General features: G+C 38.2%; 1 protein-coding gene across 1 annotated transcript; it reads right to left on the reverse strand.

Moving 5' to 3' along the window:
- Positions 1-9,280: 9,280 nt before the first annotated feature.
- LOC132675562 (olfactory receptor 5B3-like) lies at positions 9,281-10,219 on the reverse strand. The gene has a single exon (XM_060627879.3). The coding sequence runs from the start codon at positions 10,217-10,219 to the stop codon at positions 9,281-9,283; it is 939 nt and encodes a 312-aa protein (XP_060483862.3).
- Between the last annotated feature and the right edge of the window lie 4,685 nt (positions 10,220-14,904).

The raw sequence follows: 14,904 nt of genomic DNA on the forward strand, positions 1-14,904 counted from the left end.
CTTTCAGTTCAATAAATTATGACCAAGTAGGCTGTGCTCAGAATCTGGTCCTTTTGAATAAGGGCTGGCAGAATCATGATGGGATTCCAGCATCTAATGAACAAGAACAAGTAGAAAATTATACAGGGATGGAACTCTTGGGCGAACCGAATCCCCATGAGGGCAATCACTTCTTTTCATTGTACTTACTAAGGAGGAAACAACTGAACTGTGTGTAGGGACATAATTTGATATGTTGAGTAGCATATACGTTTATTGGCAGTCTTGCTGCCTTTTCTTCCTCTACCCCATTTAAACAATTCAAGTGCCTTTTACACACGTCAAGAGTAGCTTTGTCTAATCCATTTATAATTATTTTGATTTTTGATGTTTGACATGTATTTTTTTATTGAAGTATAATTGATAGACAATGTTAATTAGTTTCAGGTATACAACATAATGATTAACAACCCTACACATTATACTATGCTCACCACAAGTGTAGCTACAATGTGTCACCATACAACTATTACGATACCATCAACTACATTCCCTCTGATGTACCTTTTATCCCCATTTCTGAAAATTACTTTTGTTTTTTATCTGCCACATTTTGTATTATGTTTTTCGTCTTTCTGTTTTGGAGATGTGACCACTAAGTCTTAGAAATTGTAAATATTGATAAATAGCATCCAGGTTTTTTCCTTCTTGAGTTTACAAGGAACCAATATGGCACATGGGTCAAAGAGATGGAGATTAAATTCTGCCTTAATTCTGGGTGGTCAATTTGAAAGTTTGGTTCAAACCTGTAGGAAGATGGGTTGCTCTTCTCCAATTTACCCTTCTGTAGTCAGTGCTGATGGTGCTCTGTCCACATACCCTTGGTGCTCCTCACCGCTGTACAGGCCAACACTTACTGTGGGAAAAAAATGAATCTGACACTTGTATCTTTTTAAAGATTTATTTATTTAAATTCAAGTTAGTTAACATACAATGTAGTATTGCTTTGAGGAGTAGAACCCAATGATTCATACTTACATATAACACCGAGTGCTCATCCCAACAAGTGCCCTCCTTAATGCCCATCACCCAGTTAGCCCGTAACCCTACTCATCTGCCCTCCAGAAACCCTCAGTTTGTTCTCTGTATTTAAGAGTCTCTTATGGTTTGCCTCCCTCTCTGTTTTTATCTTATTTTTCATTCCCTTCCCCCATGTTCATCTGTTTTATTTCTTAAATTCCACATATGAGTAAATTCATTTGATATTTGTGTTTCCCTGACTGACTTATTTTGCTTAGTATAATACACTCTAGTTCCATCCACATTGTTGTCAATTGTAAGATTTCATTCCTTTAGATTGCTAAGTAGCATTCCACAGTATATATACACCACATCTTCTTTGTTCACTTGTCAGTCAATGGACATTTGGGCTTTTTCCATAATTTAGCTATCATCATAGCTCTGCTATAAACATTGGGGTGCAGGGGGCACCTGGGTGGCTCAGTTGGTTGAGCACCCTGCTTTGGTTCAGGTCATGATCTCGTGGTTCACGAGTTCGAGCCCCACATCTGGCTCACTGCTGTCAGCCTGTCAGTGCAGAGCCCACTTCAGATCCTCTGTCTTCCTCTCTCTGCCCCCCCCCCCACTTGCACTTGCCCCAAAATAAGTAAATAAATACAAATTTAAGAAAAACATTGGGGTGCATGTGCCCCTTCAAATCAGCGGTTTTGTATTCTTTGGATAAAAACCTACTAGTGCAATTGCTGGGTCATAGGGTAGTTCTATTTTTAATTTTTTGAGATCATCCATAACTGTTTTCCAGAGTAGTTGCACCAGTTTGTATTCCCACCAGCAGTGCAGAAGGGTCTTTTTCTGCATCCTCACCAACATCTATTGTTGCCTGAGTTGTTAATTTTAGCCATTCTGACAGGTGTGAGGTGATATCTCATTTTGGTTTTGATTTGTATTTCCCTGATAAGGAGTGAAGTTGGGCATTTTTGCATGTGTCAGTTAGCCATCTGGATGTCTTCTTTGGAGAAGTGTCTATTCATGTCTTTTGCCCATTTCTTCACTGGATTATTTGTTTTTTGGGTGTTGAGTTTGATAAGGTCTTTATAGATTTTGGATACTAACCCTTTATCTGAAATGTCACTTGCAAATATCTTCTCCCATTCTGTCAGTCATCCTGCGACTTTGCTGAATTCCCATATCAGTTCTAGCAGTTTTCTGGTCGAGTCTTTCCAGTTTTCCATGTAGAGTATCATATCATCCGTGAAGAGTGAAAGTTTGACTTCTTTGCCAATTTATATGCCTTTTATCTCTTTTTTGTTGTCTGATTGCTGAGGCTAGGACTTCCAGTACTATGTTGAACAACAGGGGTGAGAGTGGACATCCTTGTCATTCTCCTGACCTTAGGGGGAAAGCTTTCAGTTTTTCCCCAACAGGATGATATTAGCTGTGGACCTTTCATATACGGCCTTTATGATGTTGAGGTATGTACCTTTGTCCCTACTTTGTTGAGAGTTTTTATCAAGAATGGATGCTGTATTTTGTCAAATGCTTTTTCTGCATCTATTGAGAGGATCATGTGGTTCTTATCCTTTCTTTTATTAATATGGCGTATCACATTGATTGATTTGCAAATATTGAACCAGACCTGCATCCCAGGCATAAATCCCACTTGATTGTGGAGAATAATTCTTTTAATATACTGTTGAAATTGATTTGCTAGTATCTGGTTGAGAATTTTTGCATCCGTGTTCATCAGAGATATTGGCCTGTAATTCTCCTTTGGTCTTGGAATCAAGGTAATGTTGGCTTTGTAGAATGAGTTTGGAAGCTTTCCTTTCATTTCTATTTTTTGGAACAATTTGAGGAGAATAGGTATTAGCACTTCTTTAAATGTCTAGTTGAATTCCCCTGGGAAGCCATCTAACCCAGGTCTCTAGTTTGTTGGGAGATTTTAGATTACTGATTCAATTTCTTTGCTGGTTATGGGCCTATTCAAAACTTCTATTTCTTACTGTTTCAGTTTTGGTAGTGCATGAATTTCTAGGAATTTGTCCATTTCTTTCAGATTTCCCAGTTTGTCAGCATATAATTTTTCATAGTACTCTCTTATAATTGTTTATATTTCTGTGGTGTTGGTTGTGATATGTTCTCTTTCATTCATAATTTTATCTATTTGGGTCCTCTCCCTTGTCTTTTTGATAAGTCTGACAAAAGGGTTTATCGGTTTTGTTTATTCTTTCAGAGAAGCAGCACTTAGTTTCATCGATCTGTTCTACTGGGTTTTTTGTTTGTTTGTTTCTATATCATTTATTTCTGCTCTAATTCTGATCTAATCTTTATTATTTCCCTTCCCTTATTATTATTTGCTGTTCCTTTTCTAGCTCCTTTAGGTTAGGTTGTACATTTGAGACCTTTCTTACTTCTGGAGATAGGACTGAATTGCAATACACTTTCCTCTTAGGATTGCCTTTGCCGCATCCCAAAGGGTTTGGACTGCCTTTTTTTCTTTCATTTTTCTTTGCTTCCATATATATATTTTTAAGTTTATTTATTTATTTTGGAGAGAAAGATAGACACCTTACAGGAATGGCACAGAGAGAGAGAGAGAGAGAGAGAGAGAGAGAGAGAGAGAGGAGACTGATGTAGGGTAGAACTCCCAAACTGTGAGATCACGACATGAGCTGAAATCAAAAGCTGGACACTTAACTGACTGAGCCACCCAGGCACCCTGACTAGTATTTCTTTGTCTGGGTGTACCAGTTTAATAACCATTCATCCAATGAAGGACATCTTCATCACTTCAAGACTTACCCATTATGAATAAAGCAGCTATAAATATCTATGTGCAGATTTTGAGTAGATGGAAGTTTTCAGCTCTTTTGACTAAAGAACAAAGAGAAATTGCAAGATAATATGGTAAAAGTATGTTTACTGTTTTTTAAAATATTTATTTTTTATTTTTGAGAGACAGAGAGCAAGAGAGTGTGGGAGGTGCGGGGGGCGGGGGGGGGGGAGGGAGGGGACAGAGGATCCAAAGCGGACTCTGTGCTGACAACAGAGAGCCCGATGCAGGGCTCGAATTCACAAATTGTGATATAATGACCTGAGCCGAAGTCGGACACTTAACCGACTGAGCTACCCAGGTGCCTCATATGTTTAGTTTTGTAAGAAACTGACAAACAGTCTTCCAAAGTAGCTGTACCATTTTGCTTTCCCACCAGCAGTGAATAAGAGTTCCTGTTGCTCTATATCCTCTCCAGCATTTGGTATTGTCAAGGTTCCAGATTCGGGCCATTCTGATAGGTGTGCGGTGGTATTTCACTGATTTTTTTTTAATGAGGTATAATTCACATACAACTTTAGCTTTAGGCATAGAACCTAATGATTCGATATCTGCATACATTGTAAAATGAGCATCACTAAAAATCTAGTGAACCTCCATCATTAAACATAGTTACAGATTTTTTTCTTGTTTTAAGTTATATTCCCTCATGACATATGCTGTGGATCATCTTTCCATATGCTTATTTGTCTTCTGTATGTCTTGTTTGGTAAGGTGTTTGTTACGGTCTTTGTCTTTTAATCAGCTTGTGTTTTTTTTGTTTTTTTGTTTTTTTTTTACTTATTGTTAAGTTTTAAAAGTTCTTTGTGTGGGTAACAATCTTTTATCAGATGTGGTTTTTGCCAATATTTCCGCCAGTCTGTGGTTTGCCTTGTCATTCTCTTGAAGATATCTTTCATAAGCAGAAGTTTTTAATTTTTATGAAGTCCAGGTACTCAATTGTTTTCGTTCATGGATCGTGCCTTTGATGTCATCTCTAAAAAGTCATTGCCAAACCCAAGGTCATCTAGGCTTTCTTCTGTTGCCTTTCAGGAGTTTTATAATTTTGTATTTTATATTCAGGTCTATGATCCATTTTGAGTTAATTTTTGTGTAGGAGGTAAGATTTGTGTGTAGATTCACGTTTTTCCATGAGGATGTCCGGTTATTGTAGCATCATTTGTTGAAAACGTTATCTTTGCTCTTCATTGGATTGCCTTTGCTCCTTTATTACAAATTAGTTGAATATATTTATGTAAGTCTATTTCTGGGCTCTCTATTTTGTTCCACTGATCTATTGGTCTATTCTTTTGCCTATACCTCACTGTCTTTTTTTTTTTTTTTTTATTTATCATGATAAGTGTACTCTTAATCCCCATCACCTGTTTCACCCACTCTCCCCCCAACCTCATCTCTGGTAACCATCAGTTTGTTCTCTGTACTTAAGTGTCTGTTTCTTGGTTTGTTTCTCTATCTTTTTTCCCTTTGCTCATTTGTTTTGTTTCTTAAATTGCACATAAGAGTAAAAGCATATATTTGTTTTTCTCTGACTGACTTATTTCACTTAGCATAATACTTTTTAACTCCATACATGTTGTTGCAAGTGGGAAGTTTTCATTCTTTTCTATGGCTGAAAATATATATATATATATACCAGTTTGTTGTTAACCACTCATCAGTCAATGAACATTTGGGTTGTTTCCATAATTTGGCTATTGTAAATAAAGCTGTAATACCTCATCATCTTGATTATTAAAATTTTATAGTAAGTCTTGAGGTTCAGTAGTGTCAATTTCTAATTTTGTTCTTTCCCTTTAATATTGTGTTAGCTCTTCTGGGTCTCTTACCTTTCTCTATAAACATCAGAATCAACTTGTTGATATTCACAAAATAACTTACTGGGATTTTGTTTGAGACTGCAATGAATCTATAGATAATATTGGGAGAAATGACATCTTGACAACGTTGCGTCTTCTTATCCTTGAAAATGGAATATCTCTCCATTTACTTAGTTATTCTTTGGATTTACTCAACAACATCAGAGTTTTGTAGTTTTCTTCATTAGATTATGCATATATTTTCTGAGATTTATAACTAAGTATATCCTTTTTGGGGTGCTAATAGAAAAGGTTTTGTATTTTTTATTTCAACTTCCACTTGTTCCTTGTCAGTATATAGGAAAGTGATAGAATTTTGGGTATTAACCTGGCAGCATACAACCCTGCTATAATCAATTAGTACCAAGAGGGTTTTTTATTTGTCTATTATTTCAGATTTTTCTGCATAGACAATCATATCACCTGTGAACAAAGACAATATTTATTTCTTCCTTCCCAAAGCCTCCATATTGTGTGATTCCATCCATATAACATAGGGTTGGAAAACAAAAAAGCTCAGTGATTTCCAAGGGTTGGAGGAGTAAGAGTGGCTGTCTATAAAAGGAATGGAAATGGAAATTTTAGGATGATAATATATTCTTTAGGGTACTGAGCTGATGAACACATGACTCTGTACTTGTTAAAACCCATAGAACTGTACATAGCAAAGGTAAAATTTAATATATGTAAATCAGGAGAATCAGCCAGGAGCACAGGAGAATCCCAGAAGTGAATATAGACTGTGAAAAAAAAATCTAAATGTACTACAAATGTATGAGTTAACCTCACTGAAGGGAGACAAGGAAAGAAATGCATTAACTTAAGTAATGCTGGAAATCAGTGTGTTGATCAGAAACTGCAAAGCTAAAAATAAAGGAAACTATTTTAAAATGTTGTACTTTACTTACTATTGTATATGTGCATTTAGTAAAGTATATGTTTCTCATGCGGGGGATGGGCTAACAATTATGGAACTGCTCTACTTGTTAATTTGTCACACAAATAAATGGATAAATGAGATTGTTGAGACCCAAGTTTCTCACTATTATAAATGGAAATTATAGATAATACAGGGGAAATGTTAGATAAACAGATTAGAATCAGAGGCATCAGTATGCACTAATGTTCAGTTTAATATAGATACGAATGATAGGTAGGGGAAATAGTATAATTATAAATGGATACAGACTAATATGCTGCCTACTTCTGTCAACAAAAAGACCTAGAAGAAGTGGAACTCCAGTATCAGCAAGCACACTTAGCATCCAAGTCTTGGCTTTTAAATACCATTCTCTAGTAAAATAATTAAGGAGTCTTAATAGAAATCGTCAATTCTGTGTTAGGGGCAGAGAAAATACAAGATGAGCCCAGAGCATCATGTAATACCATAAAGTTAGGACGTGCTCAAAACACAAAAGAATGAACCAATGTCAAAGGGACACAGGAGTTAACTGAAAGAGTCTTGGATGGTGAAAGTGGAACAATTTGAACAAAAATAAGTAACCTTGTATTGGTTGTTATGTAACATATAAAGCCAATAAATGAGAACACATTCAGATAAATAAATGATTGGGCAAGTAAATAATTGAGGGAAAAGAAGCAAATATTGTTTTTTTTTAATTTTTAAAAAATGTTTATTTAGTTTTGAGACAGAGAGAGACAGAGCATGATTGGGGGAGGGCCAGAGAGAGAGGGAAACACAGAATCCGAAACAGGCTCCGGGCTCTGAGCTGTCAGCACAGAGCCTGACGAGGTGCTCAAACTCACAGACCATGAGATCATGACCTGAGCTGAAGTCGGACGCCCAACCGACTGAGCCACCCAGGGACCCCGCAAATATTGTTAACAGAAGAACTTCAAATAAGTTATTTAAATATTGCCCTCTCCAGTATGTGGAGCTTACTGCTCCAACACCTGGAGTGTGAGCTGAACTTTGTGACTTATTTCTTTAAAATAGACCTTAGAAAAAGGGAGGAAAAGTAACTCCACAAAGGAGAAACCTTGCAACCTTCATGGATGACATATGATCAAGGTTAATGTTATCAGGGATAAATCATCTTGATAGCATGCACCCTTGATACGATGTGATGAGAAGAACATTTCACCTTAGTGGTAGTACTCTATGAAAACTATAATCCCAATCTCATCATGAGAAAACATCAGAAAATCACTACTGAAGGACATTTTATGATATACCTGATGAGTACTCTTCAAAGCTGTCAAGACCATCGAAAACAGGGACAGAGAGTTTGTCATAGACCAGAAGAGACTAACGAGGTATGACAGCTAAATATAAGAAGAGGAAAAGGATGCTACTAATGAAATCTGAATTAAAGTCTGAAATTTCAAAAATAATATGGTGTCACGCTTGGTTTCCTAGTTTTACAAATTTGCCAGGTAATATGAGATTACATTGTAGGGGAAACCAGCCAAGAGCTGTATTAGTTGCCTATGGTTGCTATAACAAATGACCGCAAACTTGGAGGCTTAAGTAATATGTATTCATTCTTTCACAGTCTAGAATCCAGAAATCCAAAACCAGTTTTCCTGGACAAAAGTCAGTGTATTAGAAGAGCCATGCTCCCTCCATAGGCTCTAAGACAAAATCTATTTCTTGCGTCTCCCATTTTCTGGGGACCACTGTCATCCACGGTTTGTGGTCACATTACTTCAATCTGTTTTCAAGGTCACATTGTCTACTCCTCTTTTACCTGTGGTCACATCTCTCTGACTCCCTATGTATACATGGCATTTCCTCTATGGTCCACACAGAAAATCTGGGATAAAATCCTTCAGTTAACCACATATGCACAGTCCTTTTAGAGCATATAAGGTAACTTTTGGAAGGTTCTAGGAATTAGGTTGTGAATGTCTTTGCAGGCCATTATCCGGACTGTCACAGAGTTATACTGAACATTCTACACTGTTTTGAAAATTTTCTGTAACTCTGAAATAGTTCTAAAATTAAATAATTATTCAAAATAATAATTAGAAATGTTTTCAATAGGAGAAGCCTCACCATAAACATAGAAGTGAATGTTTGTGTTATACTACACTGCCCTCACATAGTAGCATGAGAATATTAGTATATTCAAGCACAGTCTTACAAATACCAAAATAATAAAGCTTCCTAGGAGTCTTAGAGCATAATTCAAATAAAGAGGTGAAAAATATTGGACATAAATTTCTATTCTAATACATAAATTAAAATTTTAAATCATTATTATTAAAACCTAGCAACATTCCATTTAATTCTGGGAAATTTCCTACTCCAATGTGTGTGTATCCTCATGGGCACATGCATGCACTTCTGTTCACGGTCTCATTTGTGCCCCTATTTTATGTGTTTCTGCATTAATGTGGTAGGGAAAAAATGCATGTAGAGTAAGTGAATAAACCCATATCTTTACTAAGTTTTTGACAAGGAGGCCCCAAGTCATCTTAACCATTCTTGTTCAGTATTGTATTTCGTATATATATTTTCTTTTTTCAGGACAAGAGGTATTGAATAAGTAAGGATACAATTTCAGACTCTTAATTTCACTGTGGTCTTAACAAAACTAGATTCATTTACATTGTACAATGTTAAAAATCACAATCTTAAAGATAATTTTGCCTCTGAAATGACCTTCCTGAGTGCACTCTTAACCTCTTTGTTCCTCAGGCTATAGACCACAGGGTTCAGCATGGGGATGACCATGGTGTAGAACACAGATGCCATTTTGTCTGTGTCCATGGAATGGCTGGAACTGGGCTGTAAGTACATAAAAATGAGTGTCCCATAGAAGATGGAGACTGCAGAGAGGTGAGAAGCACAGGTAGATAAAGCCTTCTGATATCCTGTAGATGAGTGCATCTTTAGGATGGTGATAAATATGAATATGTAGGAAATCAAGATGACCATGAGAGCAAAAAAGCTGTTGAAGCTCACTACATAAACAAGAACCAGCTCACTGACACGTCTATCAGAGCAAGAAAGAACCATGACTGCAGGAACATCACAGAAAAAATGATGAATCACATTGGACATACAAAAGGAGAGACTGAACGTGTCTCCAGTGTGGATAGAGGCATTCAGGAAACCACAGGTGTAGGAACCTATGGCCAGACATGCACACGCACCTGTCGTCATGGTGGTGGTGTAATGGAGGGGTCTGCACACTGCTGCATAGCGGTCATAGGCCATTGAAGCCAACAGGTAACTCTCCACAGTGGCAAAGGCTGCAAAAAAGAACATCTGAGCAGCACATGCATTGTAGGAGATGACCTTGTCTCTTATAAGTAATCCAGCCATGACCTTGGGAGTGACAGCTGTAGAGTAACAAAGGTCCACCAGAGACAGGTTACTGAGGAAAAAGTACATGGGAGTGTGGAGACGAGAGTCCAACAGAATCAACGCTATTATCCCCAGGTTTCCAACCAGAGTGATGAGGTAGATGAGGGTGAACACGATAAAGAGGGGAACCTGCAGTTCTGGATCACTGGTTAGTCCCAGCAAGATGAACTGCGTCACTTCTGTCCTGTTATCCATCAGTGTTGAGAACCACAAACGCTATGGCAATGAGAAGGAAGAAATGGGTGATAAACCAAGAGACTTATATTGAAAAGTGTATACATACAGTATGTGTTATTTCATTAGAGCAGTAGCTTGTATATCAAGTTTCTCCAGATAAAAAAAAATTAGCTTGACAACAAAAGTCAGCGCATTAATGATGTGTAGATTTGCAAACTGTTGAATCTGAAGTATGGAGCATCTCTTCAATTCTGAAGTTTTAGAAATCTGTAAACTGAGACGTAGAGAATTAAATAACTTGATCAAGATGGCTCATCCAGAAGGAATGTCTGGCCGTTCACTTCCCCCAAGCCTAGTGAAAGCAGGTACTTGCCCATGACTCACCCACCAGGAACTGCTGCAGACCCTGTAGAGGTACAGACGGTCCCCAACCTACGATGATTCGATTTAATGATTCTTCCACTTTACGATGGTGCAACAGTGACACACGTGCGATAGAAACCATACTTCAGATGGTTATTTTTCCAGGTTAGCGATACCTGGTACAATCTTCTCTCCTGGCGCAGAGTAGGGGCAGTGAGCCAAGCTCCAGGTCGGCCAGGCAATCATGAGGGTCAACAACTGATGCATTTCCAACCATCCTGTACCGACACAGGCATTCCGTGTTTCACTTTCAGTACCGTATTCAATAAATTACAAGAGATATTCAATGCTTCATTATTAAATAGGCTTTGTGTGAGATCATTTTTGCCCATTGGTGCACTAATGTAAGTGCCAGGAACATGTTTAAGGTAGAAAAGGCTAAGCTATAATGCTCAGTGGGTCATATGTAGTAAATGAATTTTCTCTCTTTTTTTTAAAGGACTAAGTGTTGTGTGATCCCGTCTTTTTAGTTTTATCTATTTAAGTCATCTCCACACCCAACATGGGAACTCACAATCCCGAGATCAGGAATCTCATGGTCTTACAACCGAGCCTTCCAGGAGCCCCAGTGAATTTTCATCTTATGATATTTTCAATGTGCACTGGGTTTATTGGCATATCAGCAATTGGGACATAACGCCATTGTAAGTACAAGAGTTCTGTGTATTCGTTACATCTTCTCAAGAACATTATGAGTTTTATTTGTTATTCCTTGCATTTGACTTATGATACACAGAGGGGTGTCTGGCTGGCTCAGTCAGTAGAGCCTGTGACTCTTTCTCTCAGGGCAGTAAGTTTGAGCCCCTGGGTGTAGAGACTATTTTTTTAAAAATCTTAAAACAAGTGGAAAGAAAGTAAATTATGATGCACAGAGGTTGAGTAACTTTTTATATTTAAAATGAGTATTAATTGACAAGCCGTGCTTTGGACCCCAGCCAACTTTTGAACCCACACTATTCTTGAGGTGATAGTCTAAATCATGTTTAAATCAAGTTGAATTGAACTCAGTGCAATTGCTCATTGTCTCCATTCGTCCAAATGCATTGTTTGAGGTTCCCCAGTGAAGTATCAAGAGACACATGCATAGTGCATGAGGTGGTCTACCTGCAGCCCGAAGGGCCAGGACAGCCAGCAGAGGCAACCTGAGGGGAAGGCACAGAATCGCATGGACCTTGGGCTCTAGGATGAGGTGCATATCAGCCCTTGTAACACTTACTGACTCACGAATCCCAACTTACCTGAGCCTCCTATTTCCACCTGCAAACAAACAAGACAATAATGAGAACACATTATAAGAATTAGGAGCATTAATCCTTAGAATTAAATGAGGTAATGCCTAAAAATACAGTAAAATCAGGCGTGCATGATGTAAGAAGTCTCTTCAATTTGCCTTTTCTCACACATGAGGGCCTCGAAGATTTTCTGCGATCTCCAGGGTTTCTGTCTGTCTTTCCTTCATCCATGTGATTGGCTGCCCCAACAGTTCCATGCGAACCTTCTCGTGCCTCATCTCTTCCTTGAGATCCATACAGTACCTTGGATGAGAGTCCCTGTGGCTGTCACTCCGTCTCTCATGCCTGCCATCTCATAGCAGAATCAGAGATCAAGGGTTAGTGGTTCCTTGTTTGTGGTCTCTCTTCAACCTGCAGCTCTGTTTTGGTGGCAAGTACCACGTTGTAAAATATTTCATTTGAATCTTTTCTTCCATAAGAACAGTACTGTAAATCTGTTCACTTGACTTTGAAGCCTTGAAAGGGCGTCTCTCCTCTGCTAACTATTAACATCTTCCTTCTAAACTTTGGCAATTTCCCTGTACAAGCCTGTGTCATGTGGACATTGTTTGCCAACCTTAACACACGTACTTACTTGGAGCCTGTACTACATTCTATAAGCAATAATAAAGGCTTTATATGTCAAATGTGTGTGCATACAGGAGCTAGTATTATTATGCCTCCTTCACCATTGTGGAGCGTGAGGATTTGAGAAGTTACGCGATGCTCTAAAATACACAGCTAGCATGGGAAAGAGTCAAGATTCAAGAGTTAAATCCACTTTCTGTGTAATCAAAAGGCTCTGCTTTTAGCCATTCGCTGTCAACATCTGTGGTTGTACTGCTGACGATAAGCTTGAAATTATAGGGAAAAGTTATAGGGAAATTATAGGGGATCTTGTTAATTCATATGAGGGATTTTGTAGTTTAAAGGGTATTTCACTCTTGCTCTTGCTTGTTTGTGTCCAATGAGAGGCCAGCATTGAGTGACCAGGATGAAATCACCACTCGATCAGAGAATCATCTGTGGCTCTTTCGTTCATATCTTTAGCAAAGCAGAACGATGTTCCTTAAGTATCAATAAACTCCCTTCTGAAGGAAATTTTGACATGTATACTCCAGTCTCACCTCCGTAGTTTGGAAAAACATTGAAAAGATCGATTTCTGTTCTCGAATAACTCAAAATAAGCAGAGCTGCCCTACTGCTTTGCATGGATTACACTTCTCATTAAAAATGTTTACGGAATATGGATGCTTACCGTGAGCAGGAAGAGCCAATGTTGCGTAGTGGGTCTGAATCAGAATCTCAGCCGTAGAATAATGCATAAATCCTACTACAGGAGCTCTCTCAGGACATGGTCATAAGGCTCCAAGGTCTCCGAGGCAGGGAAAAATGGAGGAAGGAACATTAACGTGGTTAATTTCTGAACCTACCATGCATTCCTTCTGTGTCCTTAGAAAAATCACGGACTTTCTCCTTATTTGTAAAATAAAGATGATATGATTCCCTCTGACATAATTCAGACTTATGTCTGTAAATAACAAGCAGGGAGGGTCTGTAAAGCATCTGAGTAAGAAATTATCATTTTTAAAGTCAATCGATGTGATTTTTCTCTTGGGGTGTTTCCCCTGAATGTGGTTGCAGGCTGACAGAGAATTCCACGATAAGACTTCTGTGCACTAGCAAGTTTAACATTCACATGAATAAATGATCACCAAATGGGTTCAGCATGCAGACTGGTGCCTCTACAATGATGTCATATGGAGTCATCTTGGGATTTCATTGGCTAATGCATGGGGACATGGAAAGAATTATAGAGACACAGGGACTTCTGGGAATTTCCCCTGGGAGAACATTTCTGGCACCTCATCCCACTTTCCCAGGACAGAAGTAATTAAACTGCCTGTGGGGGCCATGCTGGTAATTTTCACTGAACACACATATTTTTGTATTACTTGTTAGTCCTTATTATTTTTGTCAGTTTATAATTATGTATTATTTTTCATGCAATAATATCCATAATCCCAGTGGGTAGTTGTAAGATTCTGTCAAATTTACGACAAGTGAGCACTAGCACCTAAAGAAATTCATGGGAACTGCTTTTGGTAAACCCATTCTCCTACCCACTGTCCCAGGCAACCTATAAACTGTTTTGTCTAAATAAATTTGCCTTGGCAAGCGTATCCTAACTGTAATTCTAAACTATGTACTCTTTGAGTCTATAATCTTTCACTTAGCATTTGAGACCCATCTCTGTTGCTACCTGTGACAAAGGGCAATATTTTTTACTGTAGAGTAGTATTTAACTGTATGGTCATTACCGATTGTTTATCCCTCTCTTCAACTGAGGTACATCTGTGTTGGTTCTAGTGTTTGGTGATTATGAATAAAGATGATCTATGAGTAGGCATTTTTCCAAAGAAGACCCATAGATGGCCAACAGACACAAGAAAAGATGTTCAACATCACTTTTCATCTGGGAAACGCAAGTCAAAACCACAATGAGCTACCACCTCACACCTGTCAGAATGGCTAAAAGTGACGACACAGAAAACAACAGGTGTTAGAGAGGATGCAGAGAAAGGGAAACCCTCTTACACTGTTGGTGGGAGGCAAACTGGCGCAGCCGCTCTGCAAAACAGTAGGGAGTTTCCTCGAAAAGTTAAAAAATAGAACTACCTTATGATTCAGCAATTGTACTACTAGTCATTTACCCAAAGATTACACAAATACGGACTCGAAGGGCCACAGGCACACCAATGTTTACAGCAGCCTTATCAACAATAGCCAAATTATGAAAAGAGCCCAAATGTCCATCGACTGGTGAATGGATAAAGAAGATGTGGCACATATATACAATAGGACATTACTCAGCCGCGTCAAAAAGAATGAAATCTTGCCATTTTCAATGATGTGGATGGAGCTAGAACGTATTAGGCTAAGCAAAATAAGTCAGAGAAAGACAAATACCATATGATTTCATTTATATGTGGAACTTAAGAAACAAAA

This window comes from Panthera onca, chromosome D1 (genome assembly GCF_046562875.1).
Source record: "Panthera onca isolate mPanOnc1 chromosome D1, mPanOnc1 haplotype 2, whole genome shotgun sequence".
NCBI classification, from domain to species: domain Eukaryota; kingdom Metazoa; phylum Chordata; class Mammalia; order Carnivora; family Felidae; genus Panthera; species Panthera onca.